The sequence below is a fragment of the Thunnus maccoyii genome, chromosome 8 (assembly GCF_910596095.1).
Source record: "Thunnus maccoyii chromosome 8, fThuMac1.1, whole genome shotgun sequence".
NCBI lineage: Eukaryota > Metazoa > Chordata > Actinopteri > Scombriformes > Scombridae > Thunnus > Thunnus maccoyii.
Genome location: NC_056540.1, coordinates 13,016,942 through 13,041,763, shown reverse-complemented (window position 1 = coordinate 13,041,763; position 24,822 = coordinate 13,016,942). Strand labels below are relative to the sequence as shown.

The 24,822-nt window shown below is 42.3% G+C and overlaps 1 protein-coding gene across 2 annotated transcripts in view; it reads right to left on the bottom strand.

Annotated features, from left to right (window-relative positions):
- Positions 1-10,940: 10,940 nt before the first annotated feature.
- nlgn3a (neuroligin 3a) overlaps positions 10,941-24,822 on the bottom strand; it is a 114,409-nt gene continuing 100,527 nt past the window's right edge. For both annotated transcript variants that reach the window (XM_042419730.1, XM_042419729.1), the window contains 2 exons: positions 22,074-22,863; positions 10,941-11,889 (listed from right to left, as the gene is read on the bottom strand). In XM_042419730.1, the coding sequence (XP_042275664.1) occupies positions 11,031-11,889; positions 22,074-22,863 (1,649 nt within the window). In that variant the 3' untranslated portion in view covers positions 10,941-11,030. The remainder of the gene's footprint in view (positions 11,890-22,073; positions 22,864-24,822) is intronic.

Below are 24,822 nucleotides of genomic sequence, written 5' to 3'. Positions count from 1 at the left end.
GTTTAGATAACAGACAGAGTAAATGATGAATGAACTGAGTTCATTAGCTGATAAATTAAAATTAATTGATGTTATGATGAGGCAGGGAATGGTCTTGAGAGATGAAGACATAATAAATATCATGTTGTACCTCTCACGGCTTTCACCTATAGACTCAGGCATCTTGGTAATAAATGTCACATAGACTTAAAATCTCTGCACACAATGCTGGTTTGTTTTAAGCTAGTTAGAAAGCTAATGAAGATGTAATTGAGTATAGCAGAAAGGAGACACTTGTTATTATCAGACAATGAGTAAATGAAGCAGAGATATGGTCTGTGCAGTGAGGCTATCCTGGCCGAGATGAGAGCAGCATGCAGAGCACGCAGTGTTCTGTCATCTGCCTGATGAGAAACCGGCGCAACGACTCTCCCCTGAGAGCTTCTGAAATGGTCCTGGCTAACAACGCTCTCCCAAGGAATTAGCTGGCTCAACCGCCCAACAGACACACACCCCACCAATCCGCCAACCCAACACACACACACACACTGAATTGTCAGACTCTGACTGGGTCTTACATAACTGAGACCAGTCCCTGAGCCTGGATCAAGGACTCAGATCACTGCTTTGTTATTCTTGCAGAACTCACAAAAGGCAGAACGAGGAGCTTGAACCATAAAAGGACTTGGTGGTGCGCTGTGAAATAATCTCTCATATGACACCGCTTCACAAGTCATATGATATATTCATGTAAGCCATAAATACTGTGAAAACATTTCTCTGTTATTTTGATATTCTGACATGACTGGATAGTAAACACCGATCAGATCTGCAGCAGCACGAATTATAAACTACAAGAGTCCTATATAGCTTAATTTTTTAGCCATGCTAACAGCTTTGCTTGATGGCAGTGTTGGTCTGTCTGTTGGTTGGTTTGTGGGCTTACTATTATGGTTCAGACTGAAATATCTCAACAACTATTGGATTGACTGCCATTTGAAGATATCCATGATGGTCCCCAGAGGATAAATCATACTAAATTTGATCCTCTGACATTTCCTTTAGCACCACAGGTCAAAGCTTTCACTTATTAAATTAAATATTGCGCCATTCATGGATTAACACAAAATCTTCAGACAACAGTATCCTGATGACTTTTGTGATCCCGACTTTTCCCCTTGCACCACTGGGATGTCCACCTTTATGATTTTGAGTGAAATGTCTCAAAACTTTTGGATGAACTGTCACGAAATTTGGTACATTTATTCATGTCCCCCTAAGGATGACTTGTAATAACTTTGGTGAGCACTTCACTTATAATCTAGGGCCACCATGAGGTCAAAAGTTTAATTTGTCTAATACTTTGGTTGCTCACAAAACTAAAGACATTCCGAGCAGCCTCAGCTGTACTTTTTTTTGGTGCCAATTAGCAAATATCAGCGTGCTAACATGCTAAACTAAGATGGTGGAAATTCTAAACAGTAAAGCTGCCATCAGCATGTTGGCATTGTAACTGAGTGTGTTTTCATGCTCAGTTGTATCCTGGTTTTGGTCATTTGTATCCAGCCACTATGTTCTGTACCAACAAAGAATGTTCAGAAACCTGGATAAGGTGTTTACACATGACAGTATCCTGGTTTCTACTGGAATACTCCATGTATCATATCCAGGTTTCTAAAAAACCGGGATAAGGCCTTATCCAGGTTTCTGAAACCAAGATATGGTATTCACATGCACAACACATAACCAGGATACTCCAAAAACCCCAATCATAACCAGGATAATAGTGTGCATGTAAACACTCATGTGAGCATGCTGATTTTAGCATTTAGCTCAAAGCCCCACCTAACAGAGCCATTAGCATGACTGTAGACTCCTGTCTTGGCTGTTTTTGGACATTAAATAGTAAATTTGAGTGATATTTTTATGCTAATTGAGGATTTTATCTAAATGATGCAAAATCAGCATTTTGTGTGTTTCTTAACTTATCATAATTGAGAATATTAGCCTGTTTTCCTGCTGTCTTCACAATTACAGATGTAAACAAACCTTTCACAGTACCAGAAAACAGTAATAACTAATTGCAATGCAATACTCAGCCCATTCAGTAGAGAAAAAAACACTACTCCCTTATTATAAAGCCATTAGTGCAATGGAAACATTTTAATGACTTATTTAGATATTTGTGGTTGTCCTCACGTAAATCAAAGTCTCCTCCTGTAGTCATGTCATTTCCTGTTTTGCTCTCAGACTCTCCAGACTTCATTGTATGGGACAGGAAACCAGTGTATTCCTTTCAGAGATGTTCATTCCCAAAGAATGTGACTCATCCAGCCTTCTCTGGACTCCAAATGAGCCATTACATCACTGCTGACTGGGGATTTCTTGACGCGACTTCACTCTTCCTCTTTCAACCCAAACAGACAATTTATTTGAATTCATTACTGAAACTCAAACAAACAACATAAAACATATCAAAGGGACCAAATATTGTTATATAATCATTCTTGGAATAAGGAGAGCCTTTGTATTGTAAATAACATCCACTAGTTATAAATTGAACACTGGAGAGAAAAGGCACCGAAAACAATCCATTGACAAAATGTGGATGCATGTTCTTTATTGTAATGTACCAAGCCAGTAAGCTGTCAGTCACACAAGGAGGTCTCAGTGCATCTTTAGAGCTGTGGAAAATGTTTCCAGTCTATTTGTAGTTTCGGTAGAGCGAGAGACAAATGTGTGAAATTTTTAAGATCTAACAGTCGGCTTTAGAGTTGCCTGTGGTGCCCGGTGTATATTTCAGCAGTGTGATACATTTTTTTGTAGCTGAGATGATGCTTCTGTCTAATCAATTCACTGACATTATTATAACACTTTAAATCTATTTTAAACCTGGTTCCAATTTGTGTCATTTGTAAACACTCATTTTGAGATATGGTGGAATTCAAATTAGATTCCCATCAGCAAAACTAGTATATCTTTAAAAAGAATTGTGTAAAAGTTTTATGAAGTTAGACATTTATTGGACTTTATGATTAAGTATTAACAATATCTGGGTCTTTTTGAGTAAAAATTACCATGAAAAAAATCTGTCTTATTTGTAAGAATAATTGGAAATTTAATCATTTAACAATTCACCGCACAGGACTAACATTTAGGCATCACAGACAAATGAATATCTCTGCCTCTCGGGGGGGAAAAATAGGCTTAACTTCAAAGGATGTTTCCAGTATTTCACAGAGAAAAAAATGGTGCAGATTTTTTCGGAGTAATCTCAGATATTGAAGTCAAACTCAGTGTATTTGATCTAAAAGATCTGTGAAAAGCCTGGTAGCCTGGATTAGCACTAAAGATCAAATTGGTGCCACTGAAAGTCATTGTAATGTGATCTAAATGATAAGATACTTTCAGGAAGTCCTCTGGGAGTTCTCTGTAGTCTGTACCGGAGCAGCACAGGCCAGCGAGTTCAGACACCAAAGGTCCCACTGACGCAACCTTCCCCCCACCACTAGTAACCCACATCTGAGAAAGGCATTAGTGGACTGCCATCTGATGGTGAACTCCAGCTGATGCAACTGAGAGATAGCGCGGGGCCTGGCCTCAGCTGGCGGGGATCGACTTTGCAAAATAGCTCTGAATCTGCAAGATAATGCTGTGAATGATGGGAGCAGTTAGAGAAGAAATTAAACAACCTAGAAGTTGTGAATCTTGCCATTAAACTTTTTCTCCAAATCCGGCCATCAGAACTGGACCAGCCAGTAGGAAAAAAATAGTCTTGCAGCATCTCGTGGTGCGAGGGTTTACAAGGCAGGATACAAAACAGAGAATGTGTAGAGGTTTAAAATGTGCTTGTTGCCTGCTGTTGTTACTTCCCTCACACACAGTGGGAGCGTACAGGCTTTAGTCTCAGCAGCCTCAGTGGTATCTCCAGGCCATCCATCTTACAGAGGGCAGATCATTATGTAGTCGACAGGCAGCTTTAGGCCGGGGGCAGGTGGGACTGCTTGTACACGATGAACTATAGGCTGCTACTCTTCTTTACTAGACCTCTATAAAAACCAAACCAGCCCTTTTTACTGTTAGATAGTACATTACACTTGAACTTGTTCCATGCTTGCAATGCTGCTACATTGTGTTGCACCAAAAGCTATACTTAAAGGATCATACTAGTTTTATTATATTTATTTTTAACCACCAAATCACCTGAAAAGACTTAAAATAACAAATAATTTATCTTTCTAACAAGCATCATCGTGTCTGTGTTGCCACAACTGGCAGCTTATGCCTCTGCACCACAGAACTCCATAGTCATCCAAAAACCATTACAATCACATAAAACAGCTATACCATCAGGTGATATTCTAGTTTATTCTGAAACAACTCTGGAATAGCATTTTCTATAGACCAGTGGTTCTCAAACTTTTTCATATCAAGGACCCCTAAACTGACACAAATTAGATCACGGACCCCTGTTTGATAAGATTTTTGCTTTTAGATGTTTTATTACAGAAAGTGTATGAAACCCATGACCAAAATAGTTATACACTCTCCCAGATAGCATACGGAAGTGAGCCACTTTAGGCAATGATGCAGCACTTCTGGCTGTCTTCTGGTCCAGAAAAAATGGATGCCTTTTTTCGTAAAGATGTGGTGCTCTCAGGTATGTGTATTCTGGATGTGGGCCAGTTCTGGTTTATCTGGTTTGTTCTTGGTTGACATAGGGCTTGCTTGTGGCTGAGATCTGGGAAACAGGAGCGGACCGCCCAAGTGCCATCATTCCACGTGGTATGTGGGCTGGATGAAAGTGCTGAAAGTGTGGGCTGGATCTGGGCCAAAGCAATTTAGCTATTTGGGCTGTCATTGTGTTACTTATGGATGGAATTATAGTGTACTTACATTATTCCCCTTTTTGCTTGGGACCCCCTGAGGGCCTCTGGGGGTCCCTGGACCCCACTTTGAGAGCCATTGCTCTAGACAGTAGCTCCATGTTGGGCAGACATCAACAAAAAAGCAGGGAGATGCAACTCCTTGCTCTGTTAGTTTGATGGGCTGAGAGGAATAAACTACACTGGCTGTGTTCATGGTAATTAAAGAATATGTCACCCAGTGCAACAGTCTGGCTCTTTTCTCCTTGTTTTTAATGGTTTTTGGACAGTAATGAGTTCAATGGCACAAAGGCATACGTTACATCTAGCTGTGGCAACATAGACAGTAGCTACTTGTTAGCTGGATATTCATTGTTGGTTTTGGTCTGTTCGTGAGTTGTTGTTGATAATAATAATAAAAAAAGATCAAATATACCAGGCTTATCCTTTAATGCAAAAGCAGTGTGATTTTTGGAGGAACAGAGCACTCAAACACAACACTTACAGAGATGCTCTCCTGGATTGCGATGCTTTCTCATTTTGTAGGATGAAAAATATACACAACACTATTATCAGCACCAAACTTCTTGGTCTCACTCCCACTGAAAATGGATGTCATGTTCTATATTCATGAGAACCACAATAAGATACAGAAAGAATAGATATTTTATTTTGATTACTCCAGTTTGCGCGATTATAAATACATTCTATGGACATAAACATAGAAGTAACAGGGCATCTTTAGTAATCTGTACAATGACACTGAGATAACAGAGATTTATCATGATGTATTTGGCCTCAAAGACCATTGATTTTGTTGATTTCAGACCTACTTTCTAGTGAAAAAAATGTGTACAGTATCTGGGTTTGATGCCACCAAAAAGCTCCAGTGCAAACCTGAAAAATATGCCAGTGATTTGTCTATGCTCTGTGGGTACAAAAGAAAACTGTCAAGAATGTTTTGTTCACATTGAAATAATAGATTATTGATGCTTTAACAAAATGCAGTATGATTGCCCTTTGGAGAAAAACAGGCTATTTAAATGTAAAGTACAAGAGTTTTGGTTCAGTAACTGGTTCTACTCTGCTCCGCAATAAGTAATGTTCATTAGCTTAGTCAGCAGAGAAACACAGTAACTCAAGAAAATTAGACCTTTAATGATGGGACATGAGTGAATAGTCCAAATTATGACCCTTACAAAGTAGAGGAAAGAGAAAATGGGGAAGTCATGTCTGTGTGAGACAGAGGTAGAGCTGCTAAGATTGCATTTTGTGTGAGGGAGGAAAAATAAACAACTTTTCACAAAAGAAGAAAAGAGAAAAGACGGATGAGACACAGGAAGAGAGAGATGAAAGTGAGAGAGAGGGTGAGAGGAAATATAGGTAACAACACGTTCACTGTGGTAGAAATCAAATTCTCAATATCTGCACACACAAACTGCACACATAGCGCCGTGCACACACATGCGCCGACGCCCATACACACACCTGCAGCTCTCTCCCAGCGGGTGGCACTGTGTAATTTGGCACATCCATTTCCTAGGCTGGGTTTGTCTTCAGTGCTGTCGAGGCAGTCACAAACCCCATCGGGGTATTCCAGCCAACCCTTGAATGATGTCACATTGGAAACACTCACTGAACTGCAAACAAATCTCGACTGTGGAAGTGTCTCGCTCATAACTGCCCCATTTTTCTGATGCTGGTGATTCTTGTCATAGGAAGTTTGGACTAATTTCATTGAGCCTTCAGGTGTCTGATCGCAGAAGAAATTTGACCCTGTTTTTTTTTTTTTCTGGCTGCACCATACCACTGCAGTTTCCATGGTCTTTCTCTTTGGTCCGCCACTTAATTATGGGGCTCTTCACCGGCACATATATCCCAAAACGTGTCCCAGAGGCCACCAGGACTGCCCAAGCCAATACTCGGTGACATCTGCTCTGCTTTAACAGCATATGGGAAAATTACATGGCAAAAAACAAGTTGCCCTCCCATGACATTTCTTCCCTTTGATAGTTCACTCTCAACTCCACCACTCAATTTTAGCCCTGTGCCACTGATGTGTGTGTGTGTCGGTGTGTGTGTGTGGATGTGTGTGTTGAAGCCAATGGAAACTGACCTCCTACCACTGCAGACGGATCAGATGAGGAGACAGTCTACTTTGACTCATATCCTGAATTAAAGGGTCGGTTCACCCAAATTACACACACACACACACACACACACACACGCACACACACGCACACACACGCACACACACACACACACACACACACACACACACACACACACACACACACACACACACGCACACACACACACACACACACACACACACACACACACACACAAAACAAAATAAAAATGTCAAGTAATCAACATTTAATGTAATAAATAATGAATCAATAATGATCCTACCTAATTAACCTAAAGAGGAGAGGTTTGATTTTGTTTGCTCAGGTTTTGAGATTTTTGATTTCTTGAATTTTGTTTGTGGTGCTAACAGCACTGAAAATTTGAATTTTAACCTACAAAAACTGGCAGCAGAAACAAACTATAAATGCAAAACTGACATAAGTTAATAAAATTTTTTACACATCCAGCTGAAGAGTCATTTAGAGTCATGTTTGTGTTCACCTGATAAATATAAGTCCAATATTCACTCATCCTTTTAGCTCTATTTTGCTCTCCACCAACTCCAGAGGGAAATCTGTTTAAATGCTGAATGCTAAATGCTCTGCTATGTGCACCAGATAGTCGCTAACTTTGTTTGTCATTTGGTGCACAGTGTGTTTTTAGAGCTTTTCAGAGCTCCATGCACCTGCTATGTCTGGAAACGGCAGGAGTGGTGAGAGTAACCCAAAGCAGTAAAGTTGTGGGCTGTAAAATCAAAACAATATGCTAAAAGATGCTAAAATGCTCCCTGGAGCTGAGGGTAACTTCAGAGTCTGTGGGTTTGTCACTACCCTTTTCACACAAACACAGTCATTTAATCTGTAATATGAAAATAATGATTATAGCAGCTTTAAAGTATTTAACAGCAACTTTCATTCTCTGAAACAATGTCCCTCTTACTCTGAATAAAACATAGCTTGTTGTGTTTTCACTGGAATTGAATCATTAAAACAATGTGTTCTATGAATTATACAGAATAACAAGGACAATTTTCTGGAAATAGATGTTACGTTTCTTGACTTTTCTTTTAACTGTCACATTTCTGCTTTGAGCACCACAAACAACCCTCCACTGTATTGGGGTGGCAGCAGAAATCTCAAAACCTTGGCAAATAAAATCAGCATGGCTGGATGCCACAATAGGCAAGTCATAAAATATACTTTTAAGTAATTTGGGTGAACCAAACCTTTAAGGACATATTCCATTAAGAAATGTTCACATCCATTTTGCAGTTAGGACTTTTTAAAAAATATTTTTGCTTATCAAAATACCATTGATGCCATAATGTTTATTCATTTTATGCCAGTAAATAAGGTACAGCTGATATTATTGCTACTGGAACAAGTCTGACTATTTACATAGTCAATCTCTTTCATAAGCACAAGCACAGAGACATTATTAAATGTTTCTGCATATATGAGACAGCTCCAGGTAGAAACCAACTGCATGTTTCTTTCCTACTGGCTGCAGCTCAGTTGAAGATGGAGGCTGATTAGGAGGTGAGCCCCATATAAGGCAGAAAGAGAAAAAAAACAAGATGACTCATATAGATCAGTCTCCGAGCAATTTCCCTGAAATAACCCCTTCTCTCTTTCTGCTACTGGCAGGATCAGTGATGAGCTGACCAGACTGTGATTCTCGCTCTGCTGCATCTCCTATCATTAAATACGAGGGGAAGTTGTAATGGAATACTTCATAAAAATTTTGAAGTCTATGTGCATGAAGTATCTAAGAAATGCAACAATGATCTACGATCACTGGTCAGGTCATATTACTGCACTTCGCTGTAACGCGGGACACAATCTGTGCTACGCCAAGATACTTAATGAAAATTGTCAGTTTTACTAGCAGAATCAATAACTCCAGTTTTCTCCCCGAGAATAACATATAATAGGATGCAATGTGAGTACATCAAGGCAATCTTTTCACAATCTCCCTTTGCTGCAGCACTACTTTGCATGAATTACAGTAAAATCTGGAGTTATGCACGCAGATAGGCCCCAAGCTGTTAGCCTGTTTTTCTCAAAGGTTTCAGTGAGAGAAAGGAGAGAGGGAACACAAGGAGGAAGGGAGAGAGAGAGAGAGAGAGGGAGGTAGAGAGGAAGTCCTGGGGGGAGACTTGCACTTGCTGCAAGAATATTTCTTTTTTAACTCATTCAAAATGGAAATAATAAAAAATCATAAAAGGGAGGAAAAGAACTTTGATCAAGCGAGAAGAAAAAGTTTAGTGAAACTTTATATTCTTCATTTTTTACAGTTTTAATTTGGCACATGGCACAATCAGCATGTATGCATCTGGTATACATAAATAAATATTAAATATTTTATACATAAATATACATATAGAGCTCTTACAAAGACACCTAGAGCGGTCTTGGCTTGGGATGTTTCAAAATGACAACAACAATACATAGAAATTATTTGTCTTGGTGCTTTTCAGTCTGAACAGTGTTTTAATTGTTTTGAGAGTGGGAGCGATATCTCCATAGGAGCCCTATACATATATGTATGTATGCCCATATTTATATATATATTCAAAGAAATACAAGTGTGCACTGATGTAGGTTTATTCAGTGCAAACAGGCCACTGTCTGCTTTTGAAGAGGAACTCTTACAAAGTCAATGGAATCATGTCAGTTAGTTCAGTTGAATCTTTAGCTATTTTTTTTCTCTTACACGTAAAATAATAGATTTATTTTGTAATCTTTAAGCAAAATTAGACATATATAACTTTGAAAATAACAAAAGTGCTATTTCGCAAAGACAGACACCCAGAGACGCAGCAGAAACACTACTGGTGGTGAACCAAAATCAACAACATGAGAAAGTACTCAGCCCCCACCCCCCCCAAAACCACATTATACAACCTACAAACAAAAAAACAGGTGCACGGACACACACACACTCGCTCACACACACACACTCGCTTGCTTGCTCGCTCGCTCGCACACATACAGACTCACTCACTCACCACTCTTGCTTTTGCAAGTTCCGACAATGTGTCTCTTCCTTTATCTCAGCCTCTTAACCACGCTCTGCACGCTAGGAAAGAGAAATCATTTTCACATGCACACAAACACACAGGTGCTCAAAGCAGCATGTGTACGTGCACACTTTGTGGAGATAATATCAGATAGCTTAACAGATAAATTGGCTGTAAAAGATGCACTTTTTTCTTAACAAAACAATCACAGTAACATAGTATTTATCTCTGCCTTCTCATCTCCCGGCAAGAGCTGTCCCAGACAAATCATTTCTATATGAGCTAAAAAAAGATAACACCATTTGTGTGGCTGTTGTGTTGGTACGCAACAGAAAAAAAAAAATGCGTTGCCCAAAATGGGTTTAAAATCTCTACATCTGCATATCCTCTAGGTTCCCATCCTGGATTCAGTCTCTCATCTTTGAGTCTCATCGGCTTGTAACACACTCCACTCGGAATAGTCTCAGGGAATAGAAATAATGACAAAAAAGAACAAGCTTTGTAAGGCATTGAAACGTAAAACAAACAAAGAAGCAATTAAAAACATTTTGCGAATATTGACGTAGAGGCCATTGTTCTAGATGTGTCTCCCTCAGGAGGAAGGGATGGGAAATAAAAAGCACTTCTCTTTGTTTTTGTTATGAATTCAAGAAAAAAAGTGTTGATATCTCCTCAGTCTGCTTAAAAAGGCTTTTAAAATGATTATTTTAGAAAAAAACACCGCAGAAAGACCCCCTCCCCGATCAGGAGAAGGGAAGCAGTTTGATTTTGGCAGCTCTGCACAACTTGACATCCATAGAGAGCTCTCAGCAACTCTCCTCGTAGTAAAAGTCTAGTTAAATCTCTTCACGTTTTAATCCGACTCCTGCCCTTCCCCTCCCCTCCCCCTCGCAGCCCTCCCCCTCCCTGTGATATTTATAAAACACAATCCTCTCCTCCGTTCAGCCATCCCTCTGCTCCTCCTCATCCACCACCACTACTGCCGCCTCCTCCTCCCCCGCCTGCGCCGGCTGCCCCTGGCCTCCTTAAAGCTATACGCGGGTGGTTGAGTGGGAGTGCGGCAGGCCGGTGGAATTGAAGCCGGTTGTGAAGGTGTTGTAGGGGTGCAGGTTGGGCATGCCCACCAGAGAATTTGGGATCATGGTGATGGTGTTGGGGGTCATGAGGGGAATGTCGTCCGGAGAGCGCCTCAGAGTGAGCGTGTAGTCAGGCAGCGAGGCCAAGCGCAGTGCCCCCTCATTGCTGTTCCCCGCCTCGCACTCATGGTGCGTCTGGTTCATCTGCAGTGACATGATCTCCTCCTCGGGCGCGTGGTGGCCAATGTCGTTGGAGGTGCTCTGGCGCTGTGGGCTTGGCTGCCCGTGGCCGGAGTCCTGCCGCCGTTTGTCCTTGCGGTAGTAGAGGGCTGCGAAAGCCAGTACGTTGAGGAACAGTAGCGAGGCTCCCACAGCGATGGTGACGCTGAGCTCTGTGGAGTAATCCCGCGGGTTCTCCACCACCAGAGGCCCCGGCTCCTCGTCGTCGCTCCAAGAGTCTTTGTCTTCACTATTGTAGGCCGGGGACATGGGAGGCCGCTTGGTGTTGAATGGCCAGGAGGTTTTCCCATTGGGCCTCTTGGTGGACAGTGTGTTCTGAGTGGTCTCTGGCGGGGGCACTTTGGTGGTGGTGGAGGTGTAGTGGAACATGTCGTGGAGGTTGTACAGGTGGGGCACTAGGTGTTTCCAGAAGGCCACTTTGGTGGCACGGTAGTGGTCGCGCACACGTGGCTTCAGGCCGATATGCAGGTACAGCTGGTCCTGGGGATTGTACTTGGACCAGGCCACCTCTTCAAAGCGGTTGGCCTTGGTGTGGATGAACTTGGTGTCTTGGGGAACCGGTTTGTTGGGATCCCTGCAGACAGAAATGAGACAAACGTGATAGGGTATTAAATAAGATTCTGACAGTAAGTTTAATTATTCATTCTCTGACCTTCATGTGGGGATAGGAAGCACATGCAAATACTAAAAGAAAAACATAACATTATCAGAAACAGCTTATACTTTGGTGTGAAAAGGGTTCAGTCACTTCTGGAGATTTTATTGATCTTGCTCAGTGAAACCCACACCGGCGAAAGCAAAAACCCTCAAAAGAAACCAACAGACTACAGTTAATAATTGATCGAGGTGTGTGTGGTGTGGTATATACACACCTTCAGTAGCTGAACCAACTGGCACAGATTTCTCCTATTTACTTATTTTCTCAAGGCATGTACAATTTTATTTATACCACAAGATCTCCACGCAACATTTGTGCCGCCTCTCTGTAGGCAGAGTATGCCTGTCTCTCTCACTCCCATCGCTTCTCTCTCCCCAGATGTTGTTCTTAATTCAGTTCTGATGCAGCCCACCCACAAAAACCAGGGCAGAGGCTTTTAAAGTAAACACATATGAATAAGTCAGCAGGCTTTAGGGCTCGCGTCAGGAGGCATCTTGTTGTTGATAATCCAACACTGGTGGAGCCCCTCTGCTAATTGCTCAGGGAAGGCAGCACAGTGTGCATTGGCATCCAGTGTACTGATGTAAAGTGGACCATATTAATCAAGACACTAAGAGGGAACTCAGAGCTGTGTGTGTGTGTGTGTGCATGGATATTAGTATGTATGTGTGTGTGTGAGACTGAAAACGAGAGACAAAAGGAATGTGTGAGAGCGAACGAATGAGAGCGAGAGAGAGATTCTTCTGGATGCAATACCTCTTTTGATCTACAGAGTTCACTGTTCCACTTTTCAGTGTTCGACACCTTGGCATCAACACCGGATGGCCAACCATTTCAATTATAGTGAAGCTATTGATTTATTGAATGAATTAACATATCGCAATCTCCCTCAATCAGACAACTCCTTGTTGCCTTGTTGCTGTACAATGCCAGGAGTGGGAGTTCTGCAGTCAAAGCTATTGCTTTTCGTACCAATGAAATGACTTTCTGTGGAAGAACCTGAAGAATAACGCTGCAGCCTTGAAAACACAATAATTGATGTTGGAGCAGAGAAGTTAAAACTGTTGTTGCAAGGAGGCAGCAAAGATCTGTGCGGCATTTCTCTAAATGTCATGAAATATCCCTTTGTGGGTCTGATTGCCATGTCAGTGGCAAGCAAAGTTCAAATTTAGTTGGGGATTTAGGGATATGGCAGCTACAGTGTTTTTTTGGCACGGGCTGAAAACCTCCAAACACGGCCAAGAGAATTAAAAGCCATGCCAGAAGAATTCACCCTCCATCCTCTCTCCTGTTCGTTTCTCTGCTGTCAATTTTTCTTTTTCAGGTCAGTGCTTCTGGGAGAGGTGAGAGAGAGAGAGAGAGAAAGAGAGAGAGAGTGAGAGAGGTAAAGCAAATTGAGATGGCTGAAGCTGAATCTCTGGACCTGGGCCGGTGTCAGCAGAGCAGCCCGTAAATAACCTCTTTTATTAGGCCCGTAATGATCCCCAATGAATATTGACAGCCAGACTATGATGACTTTGTAGGTGAATATCAGTAATTAAGTTTCAAAGGAGCGGGTGGTGGAGGTAAGGTCATATTGATCTCCCTGAGTGCAACATGCCAGAGAACAGGACGTCAATGAAGCAGCCTGAGACGTGGTTGTCTGCAGCCTGCGTGCATCATGAATTCACCCAGCAGTCTTGTGCGTGCAGTCACACATACACACACACACACACACACACACACACACACACACACACACACACATACACACACACACAAACCACATGTGCAAGCAAGTCCCCCCCGCCCTCTCTTTCCCTCACTCTCTCTCACGTATATGTATATGCACGCACATGACAACTATGATGGAGGTCAGAGCTATCTCAGTTAATGGGAATTCCGGGCATTTCCATAAAACTGCAAATGCTCTCTTCTCAACAGGGTCAATTTGCTGAAATGTGATGGCAAAAATATCTAAAAGGTACTTGGAGGGATCTCACAAAACAATCAGTGTGTGCGGGGAGCAAGGGAGCGGCGGTGCAGAGGAGTTAGAAAAGCTCTTTGGTGGCTGGCTGGATGGTTCAGTGCAAGTGAAGATGAATAATTTAGGGAACACAAAGAAATCAATGTGGCATCTTTAGTTAATTTGATTTGCCGCATTAGAGAACAACTGGCTGCCTTATCTAATTACACACATATGCTTGGGTAATTGTTGCAAAGTCAATAGTAAACAGGCTACATTCCTTTGAACAATTTCTACCACTGCTGCCCCCACTTTGGGCTGCGTGCTGGCTTTGAAGTAGTCCTTCCCTGAGCTGTAGAGTCAGAAGGAGTGATCTGTGCTCGGTTGCTACTATTCAATGTGCAGAGGGCTACTAGGTTACCCTGCTCTATATATCTGCACTGGGGCGTACTGGGTGCTGTGTGAAGCAATGTAGTCAAATCCACTTTATAATGTTTCCTGAGTGCTGTGCTGCTGTGTGTTTTCCATCCGAACTTGGTAATAGAGTACTACAATTGTTGCCATAATTTTTCTGCAGGTGGCAACCTGTATGAATTCAGGTGGTCCACCTTATAACACCTGTACAATATAATCCTATGTGATAGTCCTATGAATTATACAGCCATTCTGAAACTGGTGATATGCATTTTTTGTTGAGAATGTTAACAGAGAGATGTTATTTGGTCTTCACTCTGTGTGCATATTAGGGATGCGCAGAGAGCCCAGTATTTGTATTTGTATCTATATTTGTTGAGGCAGCAAAATTATTTATATTTGTATTTGAATAAAAGTGGAAATAGGAAGTCCCCACTCCAGGTCTTGAACTCAAGTCTCCCAGATCATAGAGGACTGTACTGACTACTGAGCTAAACTGAGTACATCACAGACAGACCTCTACTTATTTATACACCCATAACACAGAGACAGCACAGCATGTAATGTGTAGAGAAGAACTTCAAAGGTGCCTATTTTTTACAACCTAACTTTGTGGAAAGGTGAAGGGGAACAACCCTCCCATGGGTGCACTTTGCGTGTGTTAGTAGCTCAGCTTTATCTCTGGGGAACACCCTCAACTCTGGGAGTGATGTCTTTATAAGGAAATGTGCGTCATGTAGCAGGTGGATGTGACTCCCCTCATTGAGACCTGCTGATAGACGTAACAGCGAAGCAGAGATAGCAGAGATAGACTGAGATAGTGATGTAACCGACCTGTGTGCTGGTATTTGACATGTTTTTTTTTTCTTCACGAAAACAAATAATTTTTTTACGAAATAAATGTTCATAAAAAAGCCACTATTTGTGCTTTGCTGAATAGCGTATTTGTATTCGGGCACACCCCTAGTGCATATGAGGACAAAAAACATAATCAAACATACAGTACCAGTCAAAAGTTTGGACACACTTTCCTATCCTGACAGAGAAGCAAGAAAAAAAAAAATATATATATAATTAAAAAAATATAAGCTTCATAAACTATTACCCTTTGTAGATAATAAACAAAAAACTTTTAAATTGGTGTACCTTTACTGTGCAGAAAGTCTTAATCTCTACAGTGAGAGCCATGAGTGTGTAAACAGAGACATTTTGTTTTGGCTCTTGTGCTTTTATTAGTTTGTATGTGAAACAATGTAATGACTATGAAGTCAGCTGAGACTAGTCACAGTTGAATACTCTGTGATACAGACGGAACAAAATAGAATTAAAAAGGCTGGAAAGAGAAGATGGCGATAAGATAACAACAGTCTGTTTAACTTGATGGGCCGAACACTTTCAGAAGTCACCTCACAGTGAAGAATTTTCATTAAGAGATAAAAAATGAAAACACTTATTGAACATTATCTTAACCTGTCAAAATATTTCTTGCAAGTACAAAAAAAGAGCTGTACTGCTTTGTCTGTTCATTTGATGTGCCTGAATAGCCTAAAATTAAAGCTGACACTTTGCACTCAAACCTTGCGGTCATCGTATCGTTTCACATTCAATTATTATAACAGTCTGGTGATAAAACGCTGAACAGTGCGCCATTGCCCAAACACTTCCCGAGCTCGTTCTATGTGTCCAGCTCTACAGCAAACGCCTCGTTGTGACTTGTATGAACAGCCTTGGCATAATGTGATGTTTGTGGTCCTGTTGGGCTCTCAGAGCTCCCCTGCATTAGCTGATAGCCTGCCTCCTGTCAGACCTCCCACTTAATCCGGATGGTCATTGGAACTGTGGCTGGACTCCCAGGCAGAGGAGAGAGGGATTATTACACCCATAAAAGCAGGCGTTTTAATGGCCTTTCAGATTTCCTCTGATGTGTTCATATGGCTGTGGTCTTATAAACCATCGCCTTCATCCCCTCCTCAGTTTCCCCTCCCCTCTCCATGACCTGCTGACCTTTGCTAACCTTGACCAGCCATGCGTGTTTAAGTGCTTCCGTGTGTTTGTATCTGTGATTGACTGGGAGTTTGTGTGTGTGCGCTTCATCTCGCGTCTGTCAACTTGTGTACCTGTGCGCGTGTGTGGGCGCGCACGTTTGTACTTCTGACGCATCCTGGTGTAATGACCTCTGGGGACTCACAAGTGCCGCACTTGAACACAAGACATGTCACATTTCACAAAGCCATACATGCCGTGTAGTGGTGACAGCGAGCCTCTTCATGTTGATAAAAGAAAAGCCTTCTGTAAGTGTTAAACAGCTCTTCTATAAGATGTCATGCCACCTGGATGACAGACACAACTCCCAGCTCTACCTACACATGTTGCAGAATGGGGGCCCGAGCTCATTACTTATTCCAAGCTCTATCTGCAAGCACTGATGTAAAAGGTAGATAAGGGGAAAGAATGAATTTCATTTTCGTTCTTTTTTTCATTCCCCATGTACCTCCTTCCCCTTTTCATCCTGATGTAATTTGAAGCGCTTGAATGATCATAGACCTAGCCATCACCAAATATGAAAAGACACATTTAGGTGCCCTAAGGCAGAAGACAAGAATCTATTTTCACTACACTCAAGGTCTCTGAATCCTGCGCTGAGTATAGCTTCTCAATATAAAACAAAGAACATGCATTAATTCAGTGGCACTGATACTCATTTTGCTAAGCTGCTAAAATATGCAAAGTTGAAGCCTCTTTTTTTTTTTTTTAGTCATTCTTGTTACTGTTGTGTAACAAATTCATCCCCTGCAGTTGTTTATCTACTTACCAGGTAACACAAAGTAGGCACCTAATTGTAATTTCCTCTCTGACAGAAGGTTTCCAACACCTTCCCCCTGCATTATGTGTAAATTTTTAATAAATACACTCAATCTAATTCTGTTTGTCGACTTTGGCTTGGCGCGGTGTAGGGGGCAACTTCAGCACTGAGCAGGCAAATTATCAGGCTGTGCTCTTTTACCCTTCATGTGGCTGCACGCTGGGGCAGAGGGCTGAGTGATGCGTGGTTCATATTTAATGGCAGCCTTCGGTTCAGCAGGCTAAGTGATGCAGGGCGAGGTGCTGTGACTTTGGGGCGTGCAGAAGTGTTGGAGGACACAGCTCTCGGACCACTCCTTATTATGGATGCTATTGATTTGTTTGATTAGATGAGTGGCAGAAAATGAAAGAACCTCCCCCAACACCTTCCCTACATCCCCTTCTCTTTCTTTTAACCAATTAGCAGCTTTCTAATTATCTATTTTTATTATGCTGCATCATTATTTTTTAGTATTTATCTCCCTCTTTAATAAGACAACCACTTACTTATGGATGTACACATGCAGATCTACTTCCTCTGCTCCTCCTCCCCCTGTCGCCTTCCTCTCATTACATTCAGCCCACAGCATGGACACCGATCAATGGCATCCAGGCCCCTTAACAAGCCACACCACTTCCTTACCTTCTCTAATGCAAATCAGGATATTGGCTACAAATCTCCTATCAAGTGAGTGCCTATTTAATGGAGTAGGTAGGTGGCTGTGCTATTCCACAATGCCGTGCATTCACACACTCCTGGTACAGGTTGAGTTGGCCCTAACGAAGGAAGCTGAAGGGAACGGGGGATAATCCGGAGAAAGGACAAGGAGGGGGATCAGGGATGAGTGATGTAACTACTAGACAGCTGGGGTAAAAGAAAAAGGCTGAAGCAGTGCGTGAATGAGGTCAGACGGGAGAAAGAGTTGATGTGTACGTGTCGTTAACCCTACAGAGGAGGGTTGTTCCATTGACAAACGGGAGGAGAACAAAAAAAAAAAATCAACTATCAGGGTTGTAAATCAAGGCGCTGGCTGTTAAACTGCAGTATAGACAGACTGTAGTCGCTTCTATCTACATTTGTTTGGAAGAGCCGTTGTCACTAAAGACAAAGCAATCAATACTGCATATTTTAGCTCATGTTGTGAATGTAATACATGAGTAGACTTTCTCTTTTTTTTTGTATAGAATAATGAGAGAGAGGAGGGATGGAGGAGCAGTGAAGGAGAATGAAGGGAAAAAAAATGCAGCACATGACAGCGCTCTGCTCTTTAACTACCTAGCAAGGCCCTGCACAGCATGTGGCACAGTTCGCACACAGAACAGGGAAAATGAGCACCAGCCAGCAAAAAAAAAAAAAAAAAAAACCCACACAAATAGTGGAAAGATGGACCAACATATTTATAGCACTAATGATATATAATGATTGATGTTTTCGTGGCTTTTCATCATTCTGTCTTTTCTGAAGTGCTCTGCCAGTGTTTTTGTGTATAGTCACGTCTGTGCGCCAATGCTGCGCTTGCATTTGTTGTTTGAGCGGGGTGTGGAAATCGCAGCGTGAGGACGTGTGGCAAAAGTTTTGGAGGAAACTGTTCAGAAGAAGTTGTTGTGGCAATAAAGCACAGGCCAATTTTGCCTGTCAATAGTAAAACAAATGTTGCAGCCAGAAAAATAACTTGGAGCTCAGTAAATCCCTAGCTTCTGAAACATCCCGAACTCTCAGGAAAGTACAGCCTCATAGTGTAAACACACACTCTCTCACAGTGACACACACACACATGCACACACGCACACACTAAGAAGATTTGACAGCGTGCACTCTTTGTATGCTTTTATGCTTCACTGACACTGATGGAGGAAAAAAAAAAAAAAAAAAGGCGCATGGGCAGGGATTTGCCCTGTAAAGATGACACATGAGAGCCAGGGACAGGAAGAGCTTTGGGGGGAACGCTGCTATGATACACACTGTTGACATGCAGCCCAAGTGTCTCAACATCATGTCACACATGTTTCAACAGCCGATTTAGAGACGAGGGCAGGAAGTGCAATCTGGGTCAGTTCATTATGAACATCTGGAAGGGGAGCAAGAGCTGCTTTACAGATATAGGGAAGATGGCTGTTGGATGGGCCGGGAAGGAAAAAGGAATTCTACTGGGTCTTAATTAAAAGGATGTCCTCTAGAGTTAGATTGGGTTTGGTTGGTGTTGGAGGAGAGATCTATATCCCCCAGTGTGGGCTAAATGAGGAGGATGAACCCACCCCCAAAGAGTTGATGGTAGAGTCCTTCACTTGGACTGGAGTAAAATTACCCTTTGGAGCAGCACAGTGAGTTTTCTATTATCCTGGCATGTAATCCCGGGCTCTTTACCATCTGAGTGCCTTGTGGTCTCCCTGTAATCCCCCTGTCTGGAGTTACGCCAAGGTGACACATCATAGGGTGGATAGTAGCTGTAACATGGCGAGCATGGATGTGGAACCAGTTTACCCTCCCACTGCCCTGCTCCTAATCTCAACTACAAAACCTGACATGGGGTCGGCAGTAAAGTGCAATTTGTTGTTTCGACTTTGGCTGCTTACTAGGGTGAAGGCCAGGTTCAGGTTGCAGTGGGATTACTGCCCATGGCACTGTGCTGAATCTGGTCGTAGGTAAGACAGGCAGGCTGTCATCATCCATCAGAATTAATTTCACTGACATCTCAAGATTCAAGTTCAGCTGGCATTGTTACCTCCAGGCCTCTAACTTTTCTCATTTAAATAAAACACATCCTCTTTTCTTATAACAGCCGATAATATTCTTGGAAGGACAAGTAATAGATTCCATCTGTATCTACAAATTGCCGCTTTGTATGTGCCGACACAAGATGGCTGCCAGGCAGAGGAGACAGCTGTTTAGTCCGAGCATCACTGATGGACCTCAGTGCTTTCCTTGAGGAGCCAAAACAGCCGACATCAGTCCATCTGCACTCGTCTGCCATTAGCAGTTCAAGGATCTAGCAGAGCCGGCGGCCTGTGGGCTCAGCCTATCAGCCAGACGACTGGATGTAAATGCCACCTGATAGGACAGCAGATGATATAGAGGCAGATAAAAAAACAGAACAAGATTTCAGGCAGCATCCCATTCAGGATGGGATCAATACCTCTCTGGTAACAGGGACTGTCAAATTAAATTTCAGTTGTTAGAAATGATAACTAGTAGTCATACGAAATGGCCATCCTTTGTGATGGGTGGGGGTGAAATTGAGCATGGTGGGGAGCGGGAGTCACCCAGGGCACGAGTGATCGACTAGGTCCGGGCTGAGTGAATCGATACCGCCGAGGGCAAGAGTTTGATATGCCTCCCTGATAAGTTTGTGTCTTTTGGGCCTCAGTATAATAGAGCATAGATAGTATTTCCAGCCAAACACACACATGCACACACAAAGACGTATACAGAAAGGCAGGCAGCCTTGCCATGCACTCATACTCAACCCAAACAGTCAGCCAAGCACGAATAGCACAGCACACATTCTGGAGGAACATTTAATCTTCCTCAGATTCAATATGTCTCAGGTTTTCAGACTGAGACCCAGGAAGTCCAGGCAAAAAACACCTCTGAAAAAATGGCTCTGTTGAAAAATGCCTTTTCTGTCCTGTACTATCCATTTTAGAGCTTCCTTTTTCCCGCAGCCTCTTTCATGCAGCACAGAAGTCCTTTTAATAGGACTGAGATAGCATTTCTCTCTCTGTTACTTTCTATTAATAACATAGCAAGTTTATAATTGCGTGATCACTTGTTATACTAATTTACAAGTAGTGTCGCTGAACTCGTTTAAAAGACAAATGTTTTGTTGCTACTATTATTAGACCCACGATGCATCTGTCTGATCTAAACTAGGATTAGGGACTAATGCAGAGGACTAGTCTTAAATTGGCACTGGTTTCCTGATTGGTCAGAACCAGAATACTGATAAACTCCTGCAGCGGGTGGTACTGCTATCTGGATTTGAATGTCATTCTTAAGCATTTTTAGATTGCCAAATGTTAAGTAAACCTTTTCCAAATGTGCAGCCGATGTGTTCCTTAATGCTGTGCGGCTATGTTGTGGGCTTGTTTACATTCTGTGAACCGTGTAGCAGACAGGCTGAAATGCTATGAAGAACAGTATAGCTGTGGCAAAGTGAAGAAGAAAACCCACAGCGAAAGCTACACGTATAGCAGTTGTTGCGTGTAACGAGGGTAACACTGGTGAGCTAATGGGACAATATGCCATATATTTGCAGTGTTTTGGATTTGCTGAGCAAAGAGGCTCCTGCTTCACTGTTCCTGCAGCCAGTCTCTCAGCTTGAGCTGGCAAGCAGCCCGGAGTCCACCTCAAGTCAAGATAACACTCGTTACCAGATAAAACAACTCCACAGTTATTAACTGTAAAGTAAGGAAAAAATTTAAACACTATAACTTTAGGTGGCACGATCCAAATAAAGCAACTCTGTGCCCCTAAATGTATGCCATTACACCTGATGCTTCCTTATATCTGATGTGTTACCTGTTTTATGGAGCAACTTACTAACTGTGTGCAATTATTGTTACTGTGGAGGGTAAAGCTTGTTGTTTTTCCTGTACAAACCTGTGTAACCTAGACAACCAGTCACTGGTCGAGCTTTCACACCCTAATTCTCTCTCCCACCCAATGAACAGTTAAAAATATACCATGATCATGATTCTAAAAAAATAATAAATAAATGAATGAAGGAAACATTGAGCATTTGTGTGCCTTGTTATAAAATTGAATCCCATTATCAATATTAAGGAGGAATATTGATGAGTATAAATACCAATTAGCAGTACCAGTATCAATATTGATATCGATAAAATCCCTAATTAGGATAATTGTTGGAATATAAGATCTAACAGTCATTTTACTCACCCAGTCTTGGCAAAGTTGGTCCAGTAGGTCATGACCACAGCACTGAGCATGACATCGTTTTTTGAGAAGTTACAGGGGAAAAGGTCAGTGGGACCAATCATGGGAATTCCAAAAACATAGGGCACCTCATCTCCGTGAGCGGCGTCTGACCAGGCGGGCTTCATCAGGCTCTGGCAGTGGTGGTAGAAGGCGTAAAAGTAGGTGGGCGAGCCGTAGCGAGCATGGAGATCCGCAGTCACCACTGAAGGCTCCACCCACTGGTGGTCGGTGAACAGAGCCACCAGTGTCTTGCGCCTTGTCTCTGGATTGTCCCTGTCTGCCCAGTCTGTGTACATGAACTTAATAGTCTCCCTCAGTGTGTCCTTGCCCTCCGGGTATCCGTATAGACTGTCCACAAAGTCCGACACGGAGAAATCAAAGTCATTTCCAGAGACGCCGTCCTCTGAATCCACCACGTTCTCCACAAACCGCAGCCCCTCACCTTGATTGACCCCCAGCATGATATCATAGTTGAGGAACTCGCCCTGCTCCATCAGGATCTCAGGGTCATCAGGGATAACATCACCGTCAATTACAGGTCCAAAGGCCACGTGGTACCTGGCAGGTTGTATGTCCTGCTCCACCAGCTCCCTGGAGCTCTTCTTCCTCAGACAGTCCACCATATCTAAGGTGTCCAGGACATTACAGCCCACCTTCTCTGCCAAGAGACGCGTGTACTTGACCGGCTGGTAGTTTACCGCCCAGCTGGAGAGCGCCGACCCGCTCTGAATGATGGCTCTGTGGAACAGACCTGCACAAGGACACAGGAAACAGGAGAAAGAATCGTATTAAGTGAGTCACAAGGATAATTCAGTTATGTACTATACTACACGATAGTTGTTAATTTTGTTGCTGCCATGATCAAAAGGGGATTGTCAGCTACACAGTTGATAAGAATAAGAAAGGCTAGAAAGAATAAGTACTTATTGCCACACAGAACAATAATGGAATCATGGTTGTGATAATGAATGTGCAGATGGCCCGTTCTCACAGACAACTCGCAGACAGAGGAGGGAATCAGCATTCTGTCATCTTCCTTCCTTCAATCTATCTCTATATGCTCTCTCTGTAATAATCTCTATGTTTGTCAGGAGCAGATGCTGCCAGTATGGCTCTATAGGCTTTGTTGCAAAGAGAGGATGCATCAAAACTGGCTGCACTATACCGTACAAAATATGAATTCCTTCCCCAGTATGAGATGCAGAAATGCAACAGAGTGCGATTGAAGTGTTCTCGAATATATGAACCCTGTGCCCATGCCATCCCTCTGTTAATGTACTTTTCAAGGTAGCTTAAATTGGATGAACCTCAAACACTGCAATTATAGACACAGATGCTCCTTTTTGCAGTCATCAACATACACACACACACACACACACACACACACACACACACACACACACACACACACACACACACACACACACACAGTACCTCTGCATCAATTGTGCCCTGTGTAAGTTAAAAGTAATTTTTTTTACCTAAAAGATCACTAAATTCTACAGGAGTTTGTGGGTGGATTGCTATAAATAAAACCAAACTCCTACTCCCTGCCTTTGCAGGTGGAATGGAGCTGCACGCATTCACCTGGCAACACAATGAAACATGGCACATAATGAAAGAAGACCAATCTGAACAGAACACCACGGTCTCCTGCTTGTAATATACAGAAATAAACACATGCTGTACCAAGAGTCAACAGACCATCTATAATGTGAATCTACATAAGAGTTTGGCGTGTGTATGTGGGTGGATGGGTGGGCTTTAAGGGTGGAGGGGGGTTTGGAAGCCAAAGAGAACAAATGTATAGTCTCACAGGGTCTTTCACAAATCACAGTAAATTACATTTTGGTTGCAGTGCAGTATGAAGAAAATCTAAAATGACTTTTCACCATGAGGAACAGATCCCAAATAACAAACATAATTTCCTCAGAAATAATTGAATTGTATCCCTTTTGAAAAATTTCTCCTTACAGACAGTCAAGTGAAAGTGACATGACATCCTCTGTGTCTCCAGTAGGCCTCCCTCACATCATCACCAATGCCTTGCAATCTCTGTCTTGACAGCACCACTCATCCGTCCTCCTGATATGGTATCGAATTCACAAGTGCTGTTTTTACCGATCTCAGAAAAAAATCATTAATGAAGCTTCTACCACTTGACCATGCCGCTTTATTGCTCATGGCAGTATCGCTGCCAGAGTCAAGGAATTCCATGTTGAAAGCCACAGCAGATAAAATGCTCCAGAAATGGCATGTATTAAAAAAAAAAAAAAAAAAAGTCATTAGACGATTCCACATTTAAGCCACAAAGACGAGCAGAGACACATACACGCACGCAGACTCTGTGTGATATTTCAGCGCCAGTGTGGGTGGCTGTGTTGAAGTCTTTGTGTTTATGAGGTTAACAGCAGACTTAAGTGCCAGATATATCACTTTGGTAGTCTTAATCAGAGGCGGCGGGGGGCTTATTTCTTCTTGGCGAAGATGAAGTGTTTATTTACAGAGCTATTTACATTTATTTGTTCGCAAGTAGTAAGTAGAATTAATGTGTCTGGGTGAGTGAACTGTGAAATGTATCTATGGTGAATGTGTTTACCAGTACAAGCCACAATTTGTGTATTTGAACAATGATTTTTGGGCGTGAATGTGGCTGTTGGGGAAAATTTCAATACATGTCAGACTACAAGTTTTTGATGAAACCTTGGTG